Source organism: Lissotriton helveticus, chromosome 1_1 (assembly GCF_964261635.1).
Source record: "Lissotriton helveticus chromosome 1_1, aLisHel1.1, whole genome shotgun sequence".
NCBI lineage: Eukaryota > Metazoa > Chordata > Amphibia > Caudata > Salamandridae > Lissotriton > Lissotriton helveticus.
The window spans coordinates 484428900-484455370 of NC_136057.1; the positions used below are offsets into that span (position 1 = coordinate 484428900).

General features: G+C 47.3%; 1 protein-coding gene across 1 annotated transcript in view; it reads right to left on the minus strand.

The window, feature by feature from the left end:
* The window catches only part of ZFC3H1 (zinc finger C3H1-type containing), an 830061-nt gene that overhangs the window by 147768 nt on the left and 655822 nt on the right, over positions 1 to 26471 (minus strand). Inside the window, exon 28 of the mRNA XM_078673923.1 lies at positions 23076 to 23186. Within this exon, the coding sequence (XP_078530049.1) occupies positions 23076 to 23186 (111 nt within the window). The remainder of the gene's footprint in view (positions 1 to 23075; positions 23187 to 26471) is intronic.

Consider the following 26471-nt stretch of genomic DNA (forward strand, 5'->3'; position numbering starts at 1 on the left):
GCAAACTCAAATTAAAATAATTATAATGCAATTGAAATATTACAATTAAAACAAAGTAAAGAACCAATTTGGTGAGGTTAAAGAGGGTGGGCCTGTGATATGGAACAGAACATCTGTTAACTTGCTATAAATGTGACTCAAAATGAATAACACGTTTTTCCAGGTTCAAAGTCAGCCACCCTCGCTGTTAAGCCACACCCTCTTCTCAAATGTGTGCCATTGAGTGCTTTTGGCCCTAGATGTGTATGCACAAGTTAGTTGGCGCTGTCATGTCTGCAAAAAGTATGCTGATGCCGGCATTGCGGGTAAAGATGTGAGTGAACAAGGTTACAGGCAGAAGGGACTAATGCCTACGGAGTCTGAGCACCAGGTTGCTCTTCTTGAGTGCACTGGACGCTACCTCTAACTTGCCCAGGTCTCTGGAGGGCAACACTGCTAGTGAGTGGCAAGAATAGCAACAGAAATAAAATGAAGTAAACTGGTTTGTTTACGAGGGAGATGCGGGTGACTCCACAGGAATATGGTGTTGAACAATGCCCATATTACAAAAAAAAAACACAGGAGAGGATGTGGCGCAACAGCCAAAGCTGCTGACTCAAGAGCTTGGGAACCTGGTTTGATACTCGGCAGCGCAGCATCCCGTGACCCTGGGCAAACAAGGGGTGATAAATTGGCCTATATAAATCTGATTATTTAATTTCAAATATTTTGCAAGCCAAAAATCAGAAAGAGGTAAAACAATGAATAAAAAGTTCCACCTAAGAGGATGTTAACAGTATTTTGGCTGAGGAAAACAATAAGAGATGAACATGGGGAACAAGCATTGGTAAATACAGGAACATACATGACAACCAACAGAAATAGAGTGAAAGTAAGTGGCAGGCACAAGAACCAATGGAAAATGAGGGGGAGGGATGTAAGCCCCTTTTAAGATGTATATTAACAATAGAAAAAATGTAGACACAAAGTTCTTCAGAATCACTTAAGCACAAGTGAAGATCGTTTTTATTAGCAAATAGAAAAATATCACAAATAAAGAGTTTGAGGCATGGGTAAAAACTCACATAACAGACAGGTACTAGCAGGCGGAGTTCAAAGGTGTGATTTGTAATTTGAGGTGCTGGGGGGAAGGTCCAAAGTACCACCAGCAGTTTCACTTTACCTGCCCTGGGGTGTCCGGGTGCAGAAGTGCTGGTCAGTATGGTAGTTTGGAGCACTACACCGTTTAAGTCCATGGGACCTGAAACAAAGGCTGCAACAGGGGACTTAGGGCAAGTCCGGATAAACCCAAAGGGGGGCTCAAGGTCGTGGGGACCACTAGGCCAAGGGGAAGCAGTCAGAAGTCAAAGACCTGGGCTGGGGAGCTTGGGTGCGGAGGGTCTTGGATGGCTGTCCACTTGAGTTTGAGGCTCTCCCGGTGTATCTGTATACCTGCAGAGGAGAAATAGAACTAGCAAAGCCACTCTGGTCGCAGGACTAGTTTGTTCCTATGTCCCTAGAAATGCAGAAAGGCTTCCAAGTCGGTGGGGGTCCGGGCTGAACGCGAAACATGCCTTGGATGGTGCAAGTGCCCTGGCACTTAGGGTATTGGCGTTGGGGGGCTTCTGGAGGGTCTAGAATCTCGAAACTCAGCTGAGAGACTGCGCTGATCTCCTAGAGCCACAGAGACCTCCTCCTAAAGTGGAGCTCCCTCAGTGGGCTTCCTCAGTAGGCTCAACAGCCAGCAACACACTGAACCGGGCAGATGCTGTCAGTGCCTGCAGCTGCCGAGGGATGACTCCACCCAAAGGGAGATAGCAGCAGGCTGTCGAAGTGCTAGACAGTCCTCCAAGTGTAGGGGAGGATGCACAGCCACAGGATAAGTAGGGTTTTTGCAATTATTAAGGAGAAAGTAGCAAGGCAGGGTTTGGTTCCAGGTTCTGTGCAGGTCCTTGCTTCTCGTGGGGTTGTCTTTTTGCCCTTCTTTAGTTCCCAAGGATTTGCATCTACAAATCTAGGGTTGGGAGGTGGGGAAGGATCACTAAAGACTCAATTTAGAGGTGTTTAGGGGAGTACGTGGAGTAGTCAATGGGCTATCCACCACCAGGGTGACTACGCCCTTTACAGGACTACTTCCTGTGGAGTGGGTATAACCCTGACCTAGAAGTCCTTATTTCAACAAAAACAAGATGGTGAAACCCTTCTCAGACTGATTCTGGCCACGGGAGTAGATGTCCCAAGAAGTCTTCTTCAGGTGAGAAGTCCAGTTGCCCAGCACAGCAGTTTCCTTGTTCAAATGATAACTCACTCACAACTTGGGGAGAGGAGTTGGCCTAACGGCCAGGGCGCTCTACCTCGGACCTGGGGAGTTGGGTTCGAGTCTCGGTAACGACGCCAAAAAACTCCTGTGATTCTGGGCAAATCACTTAATCTCCCCATGCCTAAAATGAATGCGTGTCCTCATGTAACGTAACTGGTGCTATGTAAAGCGCGCTGATACCCGATTCGGTTCGGGTCTAGTTCGCGCTATATATAACAAAAAAAAACAACCAAAAAAAACTCTCCTGGGCGAACAAGCTGTACTCCGATGTCTCTCCCAGTACTAGCAGACTCTGGTGCAACTTTTGAGCATCTGGTTCTGGTCTCTTAGGCAGCACAGTGGTGATTTAGGCAACCAACTCTCCCCAGCAACCTTTTTCTGTGTTAATTCTGCTTTAGTGGCCCTGTGCTGTGAACAGAAAGACAGCCAACTGACTCTTGGAGTTGCTGCTTCAAGCTGGGCTTGGGGATGCCTCTCCAGGAGCAGGAAAGCAGGCACAGTCCTTTCCTTCGCTAGCCCCAAGGACCAGAAGGTGCAGTCCAACTTTGGTGCAACCTCTTCCCCGGTACCATGGTCAGCAGGGTAGCCCTCCTTTGGTCCTCTTCCATTCAAGCGAGATCTGAGTTCTGGGTGCTAGGGGTGCCCTTATTGGGCCCAGAAAGTGCCCTCTGGAGAGTTTGAGGTCACTAGCCAATGGGCTCAAGGTTCCTGTGAAGTGTGGTATCTAGCTATACCAGAAGGGTCCATTCTGCTGACTCATAATTGCACATCCCCCCCCCCCCCCCAATCGTCCGCAAGAGCTCGGTAACCTGTCTTAGGAGTGAAGATACCTGTGGGCTCTACACCCATGGGAAAACTGGTTAGGCCAGTGTTTACCCCTCATTGTCCCAGACTCCAACCTGTCTATGTTCCAACAATGGATCATAAGATCCTGGCAACCAGGTTTTGGTAGGGTGCACTACTGTAATCAAGGTAAAGCACACAAAAAGCAATATTTAGTGGTGCTCTAAAAAGGAAAGGAAAGAGGTTGGTTGCCAGGCAACCCCACAGTATCCAAGGAGTAGATATTCAAAATCAAACGATTCCTCCCCAAGCACTCTAATACCAGTACGATTAAATATTAATAATCAGTAATACAGTTATTGTATGGAAAGGTAAAAGAAATAATGCGACTATATATCAGTTCATTCCTTATAGCACCAATTCGTCACTCATTCCATTAGTTCATTAGTCCATCAAGTGTTCACTTGTCGAACCATTCCTGCAACCGGTCCAAAAGAATTTTGTATCCGGATTCTCCTCATTTCTCCATTGACATCCAATGCGTTTTTATTTCATTGTTGTTCATAAACTCAAATCAAAGTCATCTTCAGTTGTAAAGCAACATTATTCCAGATATCAAATCACAATGTTCATCAGTTACAAACTGTAGCCAACACGTGTTTCGTCAGACATTAATATATGCCAAATGACTTCCTCAGGTCTCAAATATAATTTCAAATTAACCGGTCCTCAAGGACAGTTATAGGATCCTTCCTACGTCAATTAAAGACCTTTTGCTAATGTAATCACCAAGAGGAGCCTCATATATCCGAAATGACAGTAAAATGAAAAAGTAATATTCCTCCAGATATAACCTGTAAGAGTTTGCAGTCACTAGCCAATGGGCTACAAGATTCCTGTGAAGTGTGGTATCTAGCTAGAAATACCAAGCCAAACAGGAAATGTGGTCCAAGTTATTTCATGCTAGCAAACAACCAAACGCAAGAGAATTTTGGAAAATTATAAATATTGGTACGGCCGAACAAATTGGTAGTTTCATCAACTTTAACTGAGCAAGAATGGGCTACTTTTCTTGAAAAACATCTAAACAGTAAGGGAGCAACAAAAATCGTTGTGAACATACAAGAGAACTCTACAATAAGTGATGAGATACATAATATCAAAAGAACAAATAGCAAAACTAATAAAGAAGCAAAAAGATGGTGCACCAGGCCCCAATGGGATACCATTTGCCCTCTTTAAAGAAAACCCGGACTTTTGGTCTAGCTATTTAGAAAAGGTATTCAAAGAAGTTACAGAAACAGGCATCATTCCTGAGTCTTGGCGAGGATCGCTAATTTCCCCCATATTCAAGAAAGGCAAGTGGGCACTTGCGGAGAATTACAGACTCATCACTTTACAAGATACAGATGCCAAGCTGTTTGCAGGAGTACTACTAACTAAATTAAATGAATGGGTAACAGAAAACAAGATCTTACCATTAAATCAAACTGGTTTTATTAAGGGGCTTGGAACAACGACAAATATCATGGCATTATCACTAATAATTGAAAAATCACTCAGAGTAAAACAGCCCTTGTATCTGTGCTTTGTAGATTTTAAATCTGCGTTTGACTGCGTGCAAAGGAACCTATTGTGGAAAAAAACTTATTGAAAAAGACATTCCAATTGAACTATTAAGACTGATTAAATTGTTACACAGTAAAACCTGGGTAAGAGTAAGGATGGGGGATGGCCGATCATTAACAAAAGAGATTCCAGCAACAGAAGGGCTAAAGCAGGGATGTGTGTTGGCCCCACTCCTTTTTAATCTATTCCTAGGAGATCTATCAGGGAACCTTGACGAACTTAATGCACATCCCCCGAAGTTAGAGGATAAAATGATATCTAACTTAATGTATGCAGATGACGCCATCCTTCTAAGCCGCACTAGAATCGGTCTTCGGCGCTTAATTAACAGAACGGCTTTGTATGCTAAGGAAAATGGAATGGTGATAAATGAAACCAAAACAAAAATTATGGTTGTCACCAGGAACATAAAACTGAGACAAAAAAATAAATGGTATATGGAAAACACCCAACTGGAACAAATTGAAGTGTACAAGTATTTGGGTGTACTTTTTGACCAGAAAGGAAACTATCAACTACAAAAACTGGACATACAAAGAAAAGCTAACTCACTAACTGCAGCATTCAAGATAGCACAGAAATCACTCGGAAATCTGACCTATCGGCCACTTTTGAAAATTATAGGGGCTAAACTGCTCCCAACAATAACATATGGTAGTGAAGCATTAATGGGAACGGATGCAGAATTGATAAACAAGGTCTTTTCCAAAACATATAAAACTCTCTTCTACCTCCCAAAGAATGCCTCCCCAGCACAAATTAGACTGGAGTTCGGGTTAAATAATCAAGTTCTTGCAAGAAAAGGCCAATTTATCAAAATGTGGTATAGGATCAAAAATGACCATGACAATCATATATCTCAGCTACTTTGTCAAGAAATAAATAAGAACACAAGATCAGTTGCATGGAATTCTCAAGGATGCATTAGAAGAGTTTGCACTAATGCCAATCTGGAATTATGTGATAAATTATGGATCCTTTAAAAAAATAGTAAACCGAACAACAAACCACCTATCACTTGTAAATGATAAAGATACGCTGGCTAAAAGAAAACATTCGTGGTCCGTAATAAATGGATATGAAAAAAAGAAGATACAAGAATACTTGGAGATACCCTGGTCTGAAAAAAGTAAACAATGTTTTGTGAGAGCAAGATTTGGAATTCTGCCAGGCCTTAGTCATAACTGCCGTGGAAAAAAAACAACAGTAGCACATTGTGTAGACTTTGTAAAGGTGGAGAAGAGAATATTGTCCACCTTGTATGTATCTGCCCCGGACTCCGTAACGAAAGATGCACAATACTTAAACCTCATTTTAATATGCGTGAAGCTAGGACATGTAGACAGGCATTGAAAGTCTGTCTTCATTCGAACGATATAGTCATGAACACTGCCTTTGTAAAATTCCTAAAGATAGCAACTACGAAACTGGGAGAATAAATTAGAAAAAATGCTTTTATGAATACTTTTAAAGAAACTTTTTAGGATGTAACTGCTTTTATTGTATTGTTTTTATTGAATATATCAATGTACTGGAAATATTGTAAGATTTTAAATAATCAAACAATAAATAGTGTTTTTTTTGGTTTGTTTTTTCTAGCTATACCAGAAGGGTCCATTCTGCTGACTCATAATTGCACATCCCCCCCAATCGTCCGCAAGAGCTCGGTAACCTGTCTTAGGAGTGAAGATACTTGTGGGCTCTACACCCATGGGAAAACTGGTTAGGCCAGTGTTTACCCCTCATTGTCCCAGACTCCAACTTGTCTATGTTAACTGTATAGAGCAGCCCCTCTTGAGTGTGGTAACCATTTGCCCTTTAAAGGCAGCTTCCTCTTTGAAGCTCGCCTTTTGGACTAACTTAGAGTGCCTTCTCATTCCATGAGGAGGTAACGCCTCTTAACTGCAGGCTTCTATTGTTGCCTCTCAAGAGTCACAACACATCTCCCCAGGAGTCAGAAAGAGGTCTCGTGGCCAACCTCAGTAAATGGCCACGGGAAAATTAGGGCAACAGAACAGCAACTTTCTAAAGAACAAGTTGCTTCTGTTCAGTAACATCTTATATGGTAGAGACTTTCCAGCTGCAGATTCCTTACCTGAAAACATCCCCAGGCATCAGACTGGACCCAGAATATTTCCGAGATGTACCCCAGCAAGTGGATTGGTTCGTCTCTGCATTGGCTACGGTACATAGATTGACCCACCAGGCAACTGCCCTGCTGTTCCAGCCATGTTCAGAGATGCAGGGCCTCAGCACAGAGGGTCCCACCACCCCACCCTGCCTTGTTTGTTGCAGTACCACATAGCAGTGGTGTTGTCTGTGAAGACCTGCATCAGTCTTCCCCTGATTGAGGGAAGAAAGGTTTTCAACACCTAGTGAATCGCCTGACCTCTAACAGGTTGATGTAGAGCTTGTGCTCTGCCACAGACCTGATCCTCTGATCTCCCCCTTTCCCAGGCGGCTGCCCCAGCACAGGAGTAATGTATCTGTCACTACAGTCCGCTCTGGTTGGGGGAAGGGAAAGGGCTCTACCACTGACCAAATCGGGGTTTGTTAGCCACCACTGCAGATCTTTTGCAGCTCCCTCCGAGATCGGGACCATGCCAGAGGGAGTCCCCTGATGTTATGCCCACTAGGGCTTCAGGTCTCACTGCAGAGCCCACATAAGCCAGCGGGTACAAATAGGATGCAGGAGGCCCAACAACCTCAGGGTCAGTCTCCCCAAAATCCGGGTTAGAAGCTGAAACATCAATAGCCTAGGCGGAATGTCCTGTACTCTGTAGGATAAGCCTGAAACTAAACTTAGTCTAGAACAGCTCTGATGGAAGGGAGCATCTGAGGGAGAGTTAGGTGTGACTTAGGCACGTTGATAGTGAACCCAAGCGAGTGCGCAAGGTTTGCATAGTCTGGAGATGGGAGACTATTAGTTGAGGAGAGAATGCCTTCAACAGACGATAAATCATCAAGGTAGGGAGAGATTGGAACCCCAGACCCTCACAGATGACCTGCAACCACGCTATCACTTTTGTAAACACTAGAGGGGCACCGGTAAGGCAGCACAGTCAACTGAAAATGCTCTTGGCCCACTGAACCGCAAATAACGTCTGTGGTCATGCCGTAGGAGATGTGGAAATATACGTCCTGCAAGTTCAACACTAGCATACAGTCTCCCATGTCACAGGCACACAGAACTTGGGCAAGCGTAGCATTTTGAACTTCTCCTTTTTCAAGTAGAGGTTGAGAAGGCGCAGATCAAAGATAGGACAAAGTCTTGGTCCTTCTTTGGCACCAGAAAGTAGCTGGAACATGTAAGAAACTGGCTCTATATATACTTTACAAAAGTGAGGTAAAGTGTGAATCGAGTCCAAGAGTAACCAGATGTAGGCAGAGGTTAAAGTTAGATAGAACCTTACTCTCTAATAGTGTTAGCTTGGGCGAGCTGTAAGGCAGTATCAGAGGACAGTGTTAAGCATTTGATCTACCCACTTAGTCAGCAAATGAATTCACACACTCAAGAACTGAACTCTAGGCCAATTGTTTTTGTATATAAAATATATTTATTTATTTTAACAATTTTTAGAGCGAGCAAATACCCAAGGGTGTCTCGGTGCTATGGACAAAAGGGGATGAAGGTCTGAACTGGGGTGGCTGAGTGAGCTAAAGAATGGTGATGGATTAAACCCAGATCAGTTGACTGTGGGTGAGTGTTTGATTTGCTCAAACGCTCCGTCCATCACCCCCTTTTGTATCGCTTTGTTCGCCCTAAGTGTGGCAGTGTATGCTCAGACGTGAGTCCCTTGCTCACTTGGCCACTGGATTCAAGATAGCCTGGCTGATGAGGATTATGAATCCGAAACCGGTCCCAGGATGCTTGTTTCCGGTCCATGGAAGACATGGCAGTTCGGGCTGGACTGTTCCCATGAGGCACAGAGTCAGACTGATTTGCATATGGCCATGTCTGAACTGGGGTGGCTGAGTGAGCTAAAGAATGGTGATGGATTAAACACAGATCAGTTGACTGGGGGTGAGTGTTTGATTTGCTCAAATGCTCCGTCCATCATCCCCTTTTGTATCTAATAGCTCTAGAAGCATCTTTAACATTCTGAACAGTCTACCCAGCCCTGATTGCTCCAGGAATGAAATAGTGCCTTATCAAGAGACTAGAAAACTCCTGAGGCGAAAAGCCGGGAGTCGAACTGTGCTGTTTGTTAGCCTGTTTTTAAAAATGTTTTGATTTCTGTTTGCTCTTTTAAATTCACTGCCCTCCCTGAGCACTCACTTGGGAATAGAGCGCCTCCTGCAGCAGACGCGCTGTAGACTTAGCGCTGACGCGCTGTACAGGGAATCTTGCGCCACTCCCCCAGACACGCACAAGCCACGCCCATCTTGCGAGGCCACGCCCCCTCTGACGTTTAAATACCGCGCTGACTACGAGCGCGCCAGAGACTAGAAAACTCCTGAGGCGAAAAGCCGGGAGTCGAACTGTGCTGTTTGTTAGCCTGTTTTAAAAAATATTTTGATTTCTGTTTGCTCTTTTAAATTCACTGCCCTCCCTGAGCACTCACTTGGGAATAGAGCGCCTCCTGCAGCAGACGCGCTGTAGACTTAGCACTGACGCGCTGTACAGGGAATCTTGCGCCACTCCCCCAGACACGCACAAGCCACGCCCATCTTGCGAGGCCATGCCCACCCTTCCCTTCCCGAACGCGCAGCGGGCGCGCCGTTTGCGCGCCGTTTGCGCGCCGAAGGCAAGCCCGTCTGCGCCCGTCCACGACCGGCCGGGCCCAGGGGCCAGGCAGAATGGAGAAATCACCAGCTACTCCTTCGGGGAACTCCGCGCCTTACAGAACTCTGGCCCTTCTTCCCTCGATCCTATTACTCATGCACGCTTAAGGATCAACAACATTCATACCCATCAGGTATCGCAGGATCCATCCTCTGCTCCGTCCCAGAGCCCTAATCTCTCTACCCCGCCCTTATGTTCTGCTGCTCGGACTCTTGACTGCTTATATCTCAATACCAGATCCCTGGTAAAACACCAATTAGATATCTTCCTTCTACTTCAATCAGACAGACCCGACATGTTGCTTGTCTCAGAAACTTGGCTTATGACAGATTCCTTGCCAGATATACTTGCAGCCTTACCGTCAGACTACTATATATTATCTGCGAATAGAAAACCAGGAAAAATTGGGGGTGGCGTCGCAGCTATCATCTATAAAGACCATACGTTTACCATCTTACCCTCTTTAGATCTGCCAGATACTGATAATCTGGTAATTAAATCGGATAACAACATAGGAACTATGGTACTAGTTTTGATCTATCGTCCACCTAGATCCATGCCGTCTTTCCCTATCTCTCTCTCTGAGCAACTGGCTGGCCTGACCGTTGACTTTGACAAAGTCACTTTGATTGGAGACCTTAACTATTGGTATAATCATCTGGAGGCTGGACCCCACGCCTCAGAACTCTTCGAGCTTCTTTCCAATTTAAATTTTTCTCAACATGTCCAAATCTCCACCCACGATAAAGGTCATATTCTAGACCAAATCTGGTCACATAATACCCCCATCTCCAGCCCCACCGCTTCACCCTGCATATGGTCCGACCATCACCTGTTGCAATTCTCCATCACTTTGCAGGGCAACTCAAATACTCCTGTGCCCTTGGGAGGGACGGCCAGGAAATGGAGATCGCTTAGCCTCCCTGAGCGCTTATCTACCCTAACAGATTCCCTTCCGGTTCTGGTTTCGGACCAGGACATCAACCTGATGGACAAAGCACTAAATGACTGGCTTTCATCTGCTTGCGAGGCACTTGTTCCTTCAACCAAGTTTGCTCGCGCTCGTCGTATGGACGCCCATAGGTGGTTTTCTACAGAGCTAAAAACTCAAAAACTAGAACTCCGCCAATTAGAAAGAAAATGGAGGCAGGGCTATCACGAAAAAGATAGACGGCTATTCACGACAGCCCGGAGGAATTATAATAGTTCCATTTTAGCCGCTAAGGCAGCTTTCTTCTCTAATAAAATCTCTACGGCTCAAAATAAATCGAAAGAAATTTTCAAAGTAGTCAACGATCTATGCAACGACACCCGCACTTCCCCTTCCCAACCCCCAACTCAATCACTTTGCGAGCAACTTAACGATTTTTTCCGAGAGAAGATTGATATTATCAAAGGTAGCATTCAGATGTCTCATACCAAGGCAACTAGCAGGGAAATTTGTGAAACCCCACACAAACTTCAGTCAATCCCCCATATTGATCTTCCCAAACTAGTGGAGCTCATGAATCGGGTAAAGTCCGGTTCTCCCAATGATCCCTGCCCCCCGCATATTCTGAAGGAAATTTATTCTATATTACCTCAGGGAATCCTTCCACTTCTGAATAAATCTTTATCACTTGGAATAGTCCCAATTTCATTTAAAAATGCCACTCTGGTCCCATTAATCAAAAAGCCGGGTGCTGATGTAGCTGTGCTCTCTAATGATCGGCCCATATCTCTTCTTCCGTTTGGGGCCAAGCTGCTTGAAGCTCATGTGGCTAGCTGTATCTCTAATTTTATTGAGACATCCGGCTACCTTGAGCCAAATCAAGCCGGTTTCCGCCAGGCACACTCCACCGAGGCAGTTATTCTTGCGGTCCTCGCCACGCTAAGGCTTAATGCCGATAACGACGATCATCAGGCCCTTGTACTTCTAGATCTATCGGCCGCGTTCGACACGGTGGATCATACCATCTTATTACACCGTGTCGAACAGGCCGGCCTCAGCGGGTCGGCTCTCGCCTGGGTCAAATCCTTCTTAATGGACCGCTCCCAGGCTGTTAAACTGGGAAATTTTACGGCATCCAAACTCCCCACTACATGCGGTGTCCCTCAGGGGTCGTCATTATCTCCCCTATTATTCAATCTATATTTGAAACCACTGTTGCAGTCCTTAAAGAATAGGAAAGTCACCATCTACAACTATGCAGATGATCTGCAACTGGTCTTCCCCCTAAACTCTGTGGATGCGGCGGAAGAATTTCAGTCCACGATGTTGCATATCAAGGACTGGATGGATGAGAATCACTTGAAGCTCAATCCCGGAAAGACTGAGCTGGTACTCCCTGGTAAGAGTATGATTAGCTGGGGCCCTCACTTTTGGCCACCCTCGATGGGATCCCCCCCTAAGCCTTCTCAATCGGTGAAGAGCCTTGGAGTTACCCTTAACGCCGATCTTTCCCTGAAAAATCAGTAGGAACAGTGATCTCCTCCAGCCTCTTTCAACTTCGAAAGATCAGAAAAATTGCCCACCTTTTGACACACTCTGCCCTCATCCAAGTGGTGATCGCCTTGGTTCTCTCTCGCCTTGATTTCTCGAACTCATTATATCTGGGCCTCCCCCTCACTCTATCCAGACGACTACAGATCGTCCAAAATCAAGCTGCGAGGTTAATATTCAAGAGTAATCGAAGGACTTCGGCGAAACCCCTGCTAGCCTCTCTTCATTGGCTTCCTATTGAGTACCGGATCACATTTAAAGTAGGCTGCCTGGTTCATAAAGCACTCCACGGCAAAAGCCCCAGGTTCATTAATCATCTAATAAATAAATATGAACCAAATCGGAACCTTCGATCTGCCCATCAGTCTCTCCTTAAGCTGCCACTGTACAAGAAAAAACGACTTGGAGGATGTCGATTCGCCTATCTTGCCCCAAAGACCTGGAACAGCTTCCCCCTGTCTCTCCGGTCCTGTACTAACCTGGTGAAATTCAGGGGTGATTTGAAGACTTGGTTATTCAAGCAAGCGCACGGTTAGACCACTTCCTTACCATCTGTCTCCCCTCAGCGCCATGAAACCTTCGGGTGACCGTGCGCTTAACAAATTCTGAATAACATAACATAACAAGAACTTTGCGAGAATCTGGCTAGTTTCTTCCAGGAAAAGATCCAGTTGATTAATCCATCTCGCGGGTGGTCAGTCAGCAGCGGGGAACACTGCTTCCGAGGCTAGGTGCACTGGTGCCCCTGGGAGGTAGGAGTCGGAGGGTGTGGATAGTGGCCGGGGTGGCAGGATCCTGAAATTCTATCTGAGTTCAGGCCGCTATCGGCGGAGGACTTCAATCGCTTGGCACAGGGTATCTCCTCCGACTCACCCCTGGACCCAGTACCACATAAAATCTGGAAGGAGTATGAGGATGAACTTATCCCCACCCTTCGCCTGATCTGTAATCAGTTGCTAGTGAGTGGTGTAGTTCCCATACAATGGAAGCAAGCCCTAGTGTCCCCTTTATTGCAAAAACCCATCTCTAGATCCGGAATGCTCAAAAAACTACAGACCCATTTCCTTACTGCCGTTCCCATCTAAAATTGTGGAACGTGCCTTTGCCATCACACTTTCCACGCATCTTGAACAACACAATTGGTTAGAAGAGGCTCAGTTTGGGTTTCGGCCGGCACATGGGACGGAGACTGTCCTGGTGACCGTTGTAGATGAGCTGCAGAGGCAGGCAGACAGGGGTCAGGCAGCAGCTCTGATCCTGCTCGACCTGTCTGCCGCCTTTGATAAGGTTAATCACGAAATCCTGCTGGAAAGACTTAGCGAGGCCGGGGTGAGAGGCTGCGCCCTTTGTTGGTTTTGCTCTTTTCTGCAGGATAGACAGCAGGCAGTGTCCCTCCCCCCTTTCCAATCCGCCTTCTCTAATGTGCTGCATGGTGTACCTCAGGGATCGGCAATTAGTCCTATTCTATTTAATATTTATTTAAAACCTCGGATTGCGGTCATAAAGTCTCACAATATTGATATTGTGAACTATGCAGACGACACTCCGATGATCCTCTCCTCTGATGGATAGGACTCAATGTCTGTGGAGGCATTTCATAATTGCCTGCAGGACACAGCCCGCTGGCTCCAGGCCAATTCCTTACAATTTAACGCAGGCAAGACAGAGGTGATCGTGTGTACTGCGAACTGGATCCCTTGCCTTCTTCCTGGCAATTTCTGGCCCTCTGAATTTTCGAACACAGTCCAGCCAATAAAAACTGTCCGCAACCTGGGCATTATATTTGACAGCAAGCTTTCCCTGGAAGCCCAGGTTACAAAAACAACAGCCTTCAGCTTTGCGATCATTAGTTTACTTCGTAAAAATGTTCCGCTATTAACATCTCAGGCGCGTGCCAAGGTGTACCATCCTCAGTAGGCTTGACTACTGTAATGCCCTCCTGCTGGACTCCCCAACTTCCTGCTGGACAGACTAGAAAGGATCCAGTCAGCAGCAGCCAGACTAGTTTTAGGGCAGCCTAGAAGGTTCTCCGCTTCTGCAGCTTTGGCAAAATTTCACTGGCTCCCTTTGAGACCAAGTGCATTTTAAATCTCTCTGCCTGGTTTTTGAAGCCCTTCATGGGGTAGGTCCTGTGCTCCTGCACAAAAAATTTGACTGGTACACCCCCAAGACTGCTCAGTTCTTCTTCGGCCAGACTGGTGAAGGTACCAAGATTTAGGAAAGTCAGGTCAGGGGGTAGATCCATCGGAGTGGCAGCAGCAAGACTGTGGAACAAACTTCCCTGGGAGGTCAGCAGGCAAATCAGGGACTTCTCCCCTTCAGAAGATGTGTAAAAACCTGGCTGTTCCCCAAGAACTAGCCGGCCGGCTTCTGTCTTGACTCACATCTGCTTTTAAGCTGCTTAGCGCCAGAATGCCTGCAAGGTGATAGTGCGCTCTATAAATTAAATAAATACAAATAAAATACTTTGATTGATTTACAGTGGAGCAGTAGTATGCAACATTTAGCAAATACAGTACATTGAAATGAATAGGCTTTTTCAGTAAATCGCAGGTAAGTTACTTTTAACGTTACTTTTCTAACTCAGTGCTGGATACCTAGATTCAGCACTGGGACATTTCCTAGAAACAGGCAAGTAATTACGTTTTGGCTATTCGCATGATTTTTAAAGAATATTTTCAGTTTTCAAAACTCCACACTTTGAAACTTTTTAGAGAAAAAGTGTTAATGTTATCCTATGGAGGGAAAACAGGTTAACGGTTCCCAGGTAAGTGATCGGCTGTGGGAGTTAAGGCTTTGGGGTTAGACTCAGGGGTCTCTCAGGGTCAGTGATGCACTGTTGCACTCTCAGCAGCACTAGGGGGCAGGGTGAAGTTTGTTGAGGTCCAATGTTATCCAATGGGGGATCGGGGGCCTCCTGTTGGTGGCTGCTGGCAAGCAGGTCACTGGGTTGTGGGAGCAAAGCTCCTAGGGTTAAGTTCAGGGCAATTGGGGACCAAAGTAGCACCAAAGGTACACCCTCAGAGCGGACGGGTGGAGGGTGCTGTTTTGAGGTCAGGTGCCCTGTTTTCAATGGAGAACCTCTGGCACAAAAACACTGCAGGCTCGGGATCTTCTGAGTGCGACCACCACTTCGAGGAGTAAGTTGGGATGTCGTGTGTTGGTTAGAGACAGTTGGTTTGGGCACACAAGACCGTGGGGTGTCGGATGCAAGGGTGCCTTGTGAATTCGGATTTTCTTACCCGCTCTAGTCACGGAGGAGGGGTTTCTCTGGATTGAGGCTGCAGGAATCGTCTGGAGGCTTGAGGCAGGTCAGGGGTCGCCGGATCTCGGGTCAGGATCGCCAGGGGACCTCCCCGTGGTGTTTCTCCACTCTAGCTCAGTCTGGGTTCGGCGGGTGCAGAGTGAGCTGGATTCGCGCTCTCTCACTGGCATCAGAAGCTGCAGTTTGAACACGTCCGGTGGTCACGGGAGAAACAGTCTGGGAAGTGAAGGCAGGCAGGTCCTCAGGGGTTTGTGAGGTTGCTGGCTACTGGACACGCTGGGATTGAGGGGAGACTGGCCTGTAGGGCTGGGGCCAAGTCAGTGGGCATCGTCCTCTTGTTAGCACTGCATGGCTCTTTGTCCTTGAAGTACCAAGTTTGGTAGTCTCATTCAGAAGTTACTACAGCTGAGATGACAGCATGTAACTGTACTCTCCTATGGGGCCACTAATCTCATATGGCAAAAACAAGAATTTTGGCTGACAGGACACAGTAAAAGCATGTTCTACCTTTTAAAATGTTTTAACTGTCATCTGCTTTTGTAGTTCCTCTCCTGGTGCCATGCTTGTGCCCCCCACAAGCCCGCTTGCCTGCACGTCACGCACCATGATGATCTGGACAACGCTGGAACCATGGAGGAACCACGGACCTCCCAGTAGTCTTGTTGAGGGTCCCCATCGCAGATTCAACGTCCTAACGTTGGGGGTTTGCAGAAGGTGTTGCTGTTGCCATGGCCTTCTGCTTGTGCTCCCAGGACACAACTGCTCACACTAGGATTTGCTGGTTACACAGTCCAACACCTGTAAAATTAAGTCACTCTCAGTTCAGCCTCCATAGACGCCACAGGTGCTATCACCGCCGCTGTGCTCGACCCTCTCAGGGAGCTCAGTGAGTACAGCCACGAGGCAGGGTCAAGGCAGTCACTTTGTGGTTGGGGTTGTTACGGAGAAGGGCCAGGGGTAGCCAGTGTTAGGTCTGCACTTAAGGATTCTGAAGCTCTTTTTAAGCGAGAATATGTTGCACTCTGCCTTAGAATTCGATAGGCCTACTGCAGGCGCCACTTACACATTGAAAAGGGAGTTTGAGCTTTGCGATTGCTTAAAATGGCAAAGTAAGATTATCAAGATTTTAACTGCCTTATCAGTCTGCAGGGAGAGACTGGCAGACATGTTTTACCTTGTCTCACTCAGGGTGGCACAATAAGTGCTGCAGTCCCTGAGGGGACACTAACTTACATGCCCTGGGTACCTACTCCAGGTACCACACTCGTGACCTACATGTTAACCTATGCCAATTGGGTGGAGGCCAATCAGACATACACTTTTAAGGGCCAGGTTACTGGTACAGAGGTCTGGTTAGCAGGCCTGTGGGACTCTGCCCTTTCTGCAGGGTCATCCCAAATGTTTTTGCCTTGACCCTCGTGTTTTCTTAACCCGTTTTTGTTGGTTGTTAGGGCTCTGTGGACTTTACCACTGATTATGAGTGCTAAGTGCTTGTGCTCTTTCTTTCTACACTCACCACTTGTACATTAAATTTGCTTGCATGGCCCTATTAAAGTGACACTTCATGCACCCAGGGCCTGTAAATTAAATGCTACTAGTGGGCCTGGAGCACTTATTAGCCACCCACTTAAGAAGCCTTTAAATAAAAGTCTCACACCTGTGTGTGCAGTTTTAAACTGCATTTTGCCATGCCTATAATGTTCTTTTTAATACATATATGTCACCCCTAGGGTAGGGACTAAACAGCCCGCAGGGAAGAGTGCAATCTATTTATAATGTAGGACATGTACATTTAAGTTTTACAAGTCCTGGTAGTGAAAAACTCTTAAATGTGGTTTTACTGCTGCAAGGCTTGCCTTCCCTATAGGATAACTACATTTAAGTGATAAAATGCTACTTTACCATTAAAGAGGGTTAAGTCGCAATTCAATCAATCAATCAATCAAGGCATTTATAGAGCGCACTACTCACCCGGAGGGTCTCAAGGCGCTTTGGGGGGGGGGGGGGGGGGGGGGGGGGGCTACTGCTCGAACAGCCAGGTCTTGAGCTTCTTCCTGAAGGAGAGGTGGTCTTGGGTCAGGAGAAGGTCGGGAGGGAGGGTGTTCCAGGTCTTGGCGGCCAGGTAGGAGAAGGACCTTCCTCCTGTTGTCGCTCTTCGGATGCGGGGGACGGCGGCGAGGGCGTGGTTGGTCGATCGGAGGTGGCGTTTGGGAGCGTAGAACTTGAGGCGGTTGTTGAGGTAGCTCGGGCCATGGTTGTGTAGGGCTTTGTGTGCGTGGGTGAGGAGACGGAAGGTGATTCTCTTGTTGACGGGGAGCCAGTGCAGGTCTCAGATGTCCGGAGATGTGGCTGCGTCGGGGGATGTCGAGGATGAGTCTGGCTGAGGCGTTCTGGATCCGCTGGAGTCTCTTCTGGAGCTTGGCGGTGTTTGCGTAGAGGGCGTTGCCGTAGTCCAGTCGGCTGGTGACGAGGGCCTGGGTGACCGTCTTCCTGGTCTCGGTGGGGATCCACCGGAAGATCTTCCGTAGCATGCGCAGGATGTTGAAACAGGACGCGGAGACGGCGTTGACTTGTCTGGTCATGGAGAGGGAGGAGTCCAGGATGAAGCCCAGGTTGCGTGCGTGGTCTGTCGGTTTGGGTGCGGTGCCCAGGGCGGGGGGCCACCAGGAGTCGTCCCAGGCGGAGGGCGAGGAGCCTAGGATGAGGACTTCCGTCTTGTCTGAGTTCAGTTTCAGGCGGCTGGTCGTCATCCACTCGGCTACGTCTTTCATCCCTTCGTGGAGGTTGGTTCTGGCGGCGGCGGGGTCGTTGGTCAGGGAGAGGATCAGCTGGGTGTCGTCGGCGTAGGAGATGATGTTGAGGTTGTGTTGGCGTGCGATGGCCGCAAGGGGGCTCATGTAGACGTTGAAGAGGGTGGGGCTGAGCGAGGAGCCCTGAGGAACGCCGCAGGTGACTTCCGTGGCTGCAGATCTGAACGGTGGCAGGCGTACTCTCTGTGTCCTTCCAGCGAGGAAGGAGATGATCCACTCCAGAGCCTTTTCCTGGATTCCGATGTTGCTGAGGCGCTACACTAGGGTGCGGTGGCAAACAGTGTCGAACGCCGCGGAGAGGTCTAGGAGGATGAGGGCTGCTGTTTCGCTGTTGTCCAGCAGGGCTCGGATGTCATCGGTGGCAGCGATGAGGGCGGTCTCGGTGCTGTGGTTGGCTCGGAAGCCAGACTGTGAGGGGTCGAGGGATCCATTCGTCTCGAGGAAGGCGGCCAGCTGCTTGTTGACGGTCTTCTCGATGACTTTGGCTGGAAACGGGAGGAGCGAGATGGGGCGGTAATTCTTGAGTTCGGTGGGGTCCGCTGTTGGTTTCTTTAGTAGAGCGCTGATTTCGGCGTGCTTCCAGCTCTCAGGGAAGGTGGTGGTGTCGAAGGAGGTGTTGATGATGTCCCGCAGGTGGGGTGCGATGACAGCGTCGGCCTTGTTGAAGACGTGGTGAGGGCAGGGGTCTGTCGGAGATCCGGAGTGGATAGAGTTCATCGTGCAGATGGTGTCTTCTGTGTTGATCTGGGTCCAGGCGCTGAGGGTGGTGGTGGGGGGCGTTGGTGCGGTCGTGGGGAGCGTTGTTTGTGGGCTGAAGCTGTTGTGTATGTCAGCGATCTTGTTGTGGAAGTAGGAGGCGAGGGAGTTGCAGAGGTCTTGCGACGGGGTGATGTCGTTGATTCCGGCGTTGGGGTTGGAGAGCTCTTTCACGATGTTGAAGAGTTCCTTGCAGTTGTGTGCGTTGTTGTCCAGCCGGTCCTTGAATGCTGATTTCTTGGTGGCGTGGATCAGTTGATGGTGCTTCCGGGTGGCGAGCTTGAGGGTGGTCATGTTGTCCGGTGTTGGCTCCCTTCTCCAGGCTCTCGAGGGCTCGGCAGTTCTTCTTGGAGCTCTTGAGTTCGTCGGTGAACCAAGGGGCCTTCTTGCTGCCGGGTCTGCTAGGCGGGGTCCTCAGTGGGGCGAGGTCGTCTGCGCAGTTGCTGATCCACTTCGTGAGGTTGTCGGCGGCCTGGCTGGGGTTCGCTGAGCTGGCGGGAGGGTGTTGGCTCAAGGAAGTGGCGAGCTGGTTTGCTGTGATCTTGTTCCAGTTTCTTCGAGCAACCTGTTGCTGGTGGTGGTGGATCGTGGATCTTCTGAAGGTGAAGTGGACGCAGCTGTGGTCCGTCCAGTGGAGTCCGGTGGCGTGGCTGAAGACGATGTCCTTGCTGGAAGAGAAGACAGCGTCGAGTGTGTGTCCGGCGAGGTGGGTGGGGGTGGTCACCAGCTGCTTGAGTCCGAGGATGGCGAGGTTGTCAAGCAGGGTGGTGGTGTTGCGGTCGTTGTTGTTCTCCAGGTGGAAGTTGATGTCCCCCAGGAGGATGAAGTCAGCGGAGGGGAGGGCGTGCGGGCTGATGAAGTCGGCGATGTCTTCGCTGAATTGTGTGCGTGGTCCTGGGGGTCGGTAGATGAAAATGCCCCTTTTAGAAAGGGGCTATTCTCTTATCCTACCCATTTGGTGCCTGTATCCTGTCACATAACTGTGTATAGCTGGCAATGGATCTTTGTGTATTGCTCACAGACAGCGAGGAAAAAGGGGGAATAGGTATTTGGAAGGATGGGCCACCTCGGACTTGATAAGGGGGTGGACCTGTAACCTACTACATTTACACATCACAAATCCTCTGCCTCAGCACACTCACAACGGGTATTACACCAGTATTGTGTCCCCCTAGAAATGCTGGGGCCAGGGCTGGGAGGCAGCAAATTCCAAACACCTCTGGGGAGGAAACCTCCAGAACCTTATCCAACTTCAAAGCTGGCATCAAGTACAAATATTGGACCCTTACAGCCAACTTGTCAGAACACCTCTAGACCCAAGGATGACTTGGAAAGACAGCTTTTCTCCAGGGACTGCTACCCTGCTGCCCGAGTGTGAAGGACTGGACCTGAATCTTGAGCCAAGGAAAACGGGAGTTACTCCAGGGCCTAGTTAGCTCATAACCTGATCAGAGCCTTAAGGACAGAAAAGCCTAAAACAACCTTGAACCCAGCACCTGGACTCTGCCTGCTGTGGGTCTTGTCTACCCAAGTAGTGTCACCCCAGTCCTGGACCCCAGTAAGTGGACCTGAATGTGCTCTGTCAGCACAGTTGCGGTCTTTCGGCCAGAAACAACGCAAAGTACTGCATTTCCACGGAGCTCAACACTGGAACAACCATTGTGCGACGTCTCCCCGCCGCAGGGCCTGGCATCACCTCTTCGTAATTCAGGACTTCACACTGCAAGCCCCATTTCGACTGCATCCTCGAGGACACAGAACATTGCACTGCAGCTCCTTTGAACAGACACTGAGCAATATCCTTGATGCAGGTCTTCGCATTGCAGGCCCCTTGTCGACAACAACCTGGACAACGACAACACAAGATCTTGCATCGCCACCCAGCAGTTTCATCAAAGCCACCACTGCGTGACAAATCTTTGAAGTGCAATCTCGTAACGCTCCACAACCAGGATTTAAGGTACTCTGTTTAGCAAGCCTAACTTCCTCCCTGTATCCGGCCAGCACTCCATTGCAGTCACCCTCAACTTGTGACTTTGTTCTGGTCCGGTGCAACCAGATAACGCTCTTCCGCGATAGAGACAAAATCATTGATTTGGTGGAACTACTGGCAAAACGAAGGGAGCCCAAAAGGAGCTCGAACCGGAGCATGCGAGCTTATATCGTAACCAGTAAGTGGAAAAAAACAATCCAACAAGAGAGTTGATGCCTATGCACACTATCAACAGGAGCAGTCACACAGCCTTGTGACTGACAAACTTCTGCGGACAAAAACAACTTGAAATCATCTAAGCCCAACAGTAGATGGTGGACTTCTGCAAAGCATGTGTATCTACAACCACATATGCCTCGAACAAGGTACCTCACTTGTGTGGGTATGCCACGTGCCCGCAACAGAAAAGAAATGCAGGGAAAAAGTGCAATTTTAGGCAAAGTTTGAGGTTTACAGGGCATTGTGGTTAAGAAAATGCGGAGGGATCTAGTTTTCATAAATCTCTGGGTTTGGTGGCATTCCCTGTGTGGCCGCTGAGCCCGAATCCAAACACTTGAGCTACCCCTATTGGCGATTTTGCTACACTGTTTTGGGGCCTTTTGTACCATGGAGGGTAGGCCTAGCCACACAAGAGGGGATAACATTTTTAACGGGGCAAGTTGGGGTCAGGGCAATGTGGTAGAAATTTTGTGGATGCCTGAAAATTCCAGACGTTTATGTCACAGCAATGCCAAGAACATGTGCAATTTTAGTCAAAGTTTGAGATTTGCAGAGCATGGTGTGTAAGAAAATGTCATGGGAGCCACACAAGGCATACTATCTTGGACTGCCCGAGGTGTTTAGTTCAAAATTATCCTTCTTGCCAAAAGGATGGGTATGCCATAGTCCCCCTTAGGGCAGAAAGATTGAGGTCAAATTGGAGGCAGAGGCCACCCCCACAACTCATACCAATAAACAAAACACGCTGTGGTGTCCAGTAGGCTATCTGCCCCTCCACCGGGGTAGAAAGACTGTTGCGGGTCATTTGAGGGGTGGGACGCTAGACGCAATGCCTAGGTGTTCCTCTCCCATCCATTTCTCCACATAAAGTTTCCGGGGGCAAATTAGAGCTTATGACCTCTAATCTACCTCTCCTCCCCCCTCGGTGGAGTGGGTGTAGAAAGACTTTTGGGCCTGTGGCAGGTGGGAGCATTTGCCCATTGCCAGCATCCCTCCCCAATTAGACCACCTGGTGGTGTAGTGGGTTTTCTGGGTTTTTTGGTGTAAAACACATCTTATTTGCACCCAACAGGGAGTAGAAAGGCTGCTGGACATCATTTGGGTGGTTGAGGGCTAGGCCCGATGCCTGGGAGGGCTGCCCCCACCCATTGTGACATATTGAGAGAGAGAGGAAAAAAAAATCCCTGGTGTCTTGCCGCTGCCTGCCTCGAAATAAAATGCCTGGTTGTCTAGTGGGATTTTTGCCCCATGCAGGGGGCAGATTGGATGCAAACATGTTACTGCCCCCAACTGGGGGCAGATAGAGTGCTGGGGTTTATTTAGCTGGATGGGGGATAAACCAGATGCCTAGTAGGCACGTCTCAACCCACTTTGCCCTTACAGAAACAATTCCTAATGGGCTTTCTGCCCCCACTCGGGGAGCAGATTGGAGGTAAGAACCTCCAATCTGCCCCCACGCAGGGGAAGAGGGGGCAGAAAGACTTTGGTTCTGGGAGCGGGGCGGGCACTAGACCATTGGGAAGTGGTAGACCCCCAAAATAGTCCCTGGAGTCTAGTGGGGTCGATCCCAGCTTGGAAAATCACATTACTGCAATGTGCCCCAAGCAGGGACCTTCTATGGAGATTCTCCCCTTTCCAACGACACCCCTCCCATCTGCATCAGTGGGCTGAGATTCCCCTGATCACCAAAGCAGTGAAAGTCAAATTAGCTGATCGACTCAAACTTTCACTTTCTCTGAAATTAAATCAGTGCGCCATGAGCATCGATTGCCATTTCCGAGAGAAAAAAAAGATTGCAGCATTGGGTTCTCTTTCCAAAGCTCCTGAGGCTAAAGTAAATGAAAGGCAATCCTTCTGGTGCTCCCAACACAGGGATTTCCTGCCTCTGGTGCCAGGACATGCTGGAGACATCCTTAGCACCTCAACAAGAGTGTTGAGGACTTCTCCTGCATGCCCTTACCACCTGAGAGGTTAAGGTTTTAAGTACCAAATGTTTGAAATGCTAGAATCAATGTCACAACATTTTCTCACATGACAAGAACCACCATCTCACCAGTAGATAAGCCACAAGTAGGGGATTTGCTGGTTTAAGAATTCTTCAGTAAGACCTTCTTTGAATGGTGGTGATTTAAAGTTCAGTTCCATTGGAAAATTTAAGAGATCACTAGGAAAAGAAAATATGAAAATGTTAAATGAATGTCTACTTTACAAAAAACAATAAATAACAGTGTTCTATAATTAAAGACTGAGCATGAACGTATTACTAGTTTGCATTTCAGATAATGCTACTTAGCTCAGAGCAAGATAAATGTTACTTACCTTGTAACAAAATGGTCACTTAACTTGTAGGAGTAGTTTTGAGCTTGAATATTCTGGATTTACAAGCTGTGCATTTTCCCGCCATCTAGAGGTTGGTTCCGGAATGATTTCTTTTTCGTCTTTCTATTCTCTCGGAGTGCAATCTTTTATTTGGTGCTATATCATTCCTACTGTGACATGAAATGTATGCCATGGAAGCCCATCTCCGTGGTTGCCGTCTTCAGATTACTTTGCCTATTGGCGAATTGTACCATTATTTCCTTACATGCATTTCTCCCCCATTTCTAGACTCCTAAACTGCTAATTTCTGAGGAGGTGGGAGGTTCACATGTGCATCCAGAAAAATTTAAAGGTGCACAACTACTCCTAAAGGTAAGAAACCATCTCATTTTTTTAATCTTTTTTAATTCACATACAGTGTGTGAATTCTATAGCAGTATTCTCCCTTGTGGGAGGCTGGGTAAAAATGAGAGCATTTTCAAACAGCTATTTCAGTAGTGTCTGCACTATTCCCAATTTGCTGTTAGCTTGAGTGTCCACACCTACTTTGTGACAATGTGCATGAATGACCAAGTGGCTGCCTAACATCTCATTTGAGACATTAGCTAATTAATGCAGCTCCCTTTTCCTTTGTATGATGTGCTCTTGGTTTAGCCTCCATAGCCACTACTGTGGTCTTATAACATGTTTAGACTGCTTGCATAATTCATCTTGCAATATTCCCCTTTGGTTACTGGCCAGTCTTTAGTTGCTCTTCCAAAGGAAAAAGTGGTTCCCCTTCCCTAAGATTGGCCTAGTATCTTGCAGCTGGCTGCCCGACATTTATTGCGTGGAGCTCCTTCTTGCCCTATGTTTTTGGTTACGGAAAGAGGCAGGTCGGTTGATAGCCTGGTAGACATAGGAGTGTGAAATGGCCTTTGGGCTTGTATTGGGAGTTTCTGTAACAGGCGATGAGGAAAGTGGTCCTGAGGGTTAAGTATACGAGTCCTGCCTTATGTATGGGCTCAAGATACAGCTTTATAGGCTGAGTAAACACCATGTTCACGTTCCACATTGGTGGGGGTTAAGAATTTGGACGTTCCATGCTTTTTGCTACCTCATAGAACCTTTTGATGACAAGAGTATTGTAGAAGCTTTTTCTTACGGTGCCCCTTCTGTATACCACTGTTGTACCTTTGATGATTTTTTAGGAAAGGTGGAGTTAGGTGCTTGATAATATTACTTTTTTTGTCCTGCCCTACATCAGTGGACAAATCTTTTACTTGGTAGTATAACACATTTTCTTTTTTTAGCCTCTCAGGACAACGATGCATCTTGAGTGCCGGTCTAAGTGGCGGTCTAAGTGGCCAAACTAGGTTTCCAGGAGTCTCGCTACTAACATGAGACCGGCTGTTTCCAGGTGATAGATCTGTCTTTTTTGCATTGATAGAGCAACAAAAATTCCAATACTGTCAAATCTTTCAAGAGTAGTAACTCAACACGAAGAGCTAAACTAAGTGCGATAAGAGACTGGTTTGTCAAGAGTAAATCTTCTTTATTGATCACACTTTTTGAGAACGGTCTGTTGGTTATAATTCACCAAACATTTCACAATTTATCAAAAAGACGAACATTACAAAAACATTAAGCATAAAATTGACATTACAAAAATCAGTGCGCAGTAGTGAAATAATGAAACAATTAGAAAACAACCATAGTTCATCAACAATCACTTGCAAATCTCACTCTCTCTCACCAACCATACATACAGAAATATTTACAACTTTATAAAAATGAATTTTCATAAACACCAAGGACATATATTTGAGTGATTAGTATTTCAATCTATTATGGAGCGGCTATTTGATGAATAGCGTCCTTATGGTGTGTCTTTGACCGCCTAAGCACACCATAAGGACGCTATTCATCAAATTCGCATGGAGCTAAGATTCAGCATGGTCAGTTGGTGAATGAGCTTCTTGAATCGCTGACCTTGCCTCTGCAAGTGGCGATTGTGAAATGTAGTGCTCACAAGAAGGTGACTGATGTTGGTCGTGGAAATGCATTTGCTGACGAAATCGCGAAAAACTGCAAGGAATGTGATGAGCCGAATGTATGTTGCAGGCCCTGCAAGATGGGTTGGTGATGTTGGAATGTGTGAAGACACGATACAGAGTGTGAAGTCTATTCAAGCTGAAGCTACAGAGAAAGAGTTGAACATGTGGAGAGAAAGTACGGGTAGAATGGATGCAAATGGTTGTTGGGTTGAATTGTCAGAGCATCAGAGATGGTTGTTACCCGATGCATATGTGCTTGCAGTGGTTACAATGGCTCATGGAATGGCTCATGTCAGCGTGAAAGGGATTTGCAAGTTGTTGGCTCCAGTATGGCAAAATTCAGGAATTCCAAAGTGTGCAGAGAATGTCGTCAAGAATTGCATGGTGTGTCTGAAACACAATCCTGGTAGGGGAACCCCAACTCCAGCTGGTCATTTTGCACCTCCTACGTATCCGTTTGAGGTTTTGCAGCTAGATTTCATCCATATGGAGAGGTGCAACAATCTAAAATACGTACTCGTTGTTTGTGCCTTCTCAAGATGGGTAGAAGCATACCCCCTAAAAGACAATACTGCCTTATCCACAGCTAAAGCCCTTGTGAAAGAGTTCTTCCCCATGTTCGGAATGCCTAGAATGGTCTGGAGTGATAATGGGAGTGAATTTGTGGGTCGAGTGATGAAGAGAGTATGTGAAGGGTTAGGCATTCAGCAAAGGTTCCACGCTGCAAATCAACCCCAATCAGCTGGATTAGTAGAATGTTACAATGGCACGCTTAAGTTAAAATTGGCCAAAATTCAAGCGAGCACGGGTCTTAAATGGCCTGATGCTCTACCCTTAGCACTCCTATCCACCAGAATGACTGTGCATTCACGAGTGAAACTTAGTCCCTATGAGATTGTTTTCGGCCGCCCGGCCAACATATGGGGAGTGCCAAGGCCCACTAAGTTCAGCGAACTGGTACACCCTGTTTTGCTTGATTATCTGTACGAATTGACGGCTAAATTGCGTGTTTTGCATCAACAGGTTCACGACACCCTGCCTCTGGTCTCTGAGACTCCAGGACATCAGAACGACCCTGGATTTTGGTCAAGAAC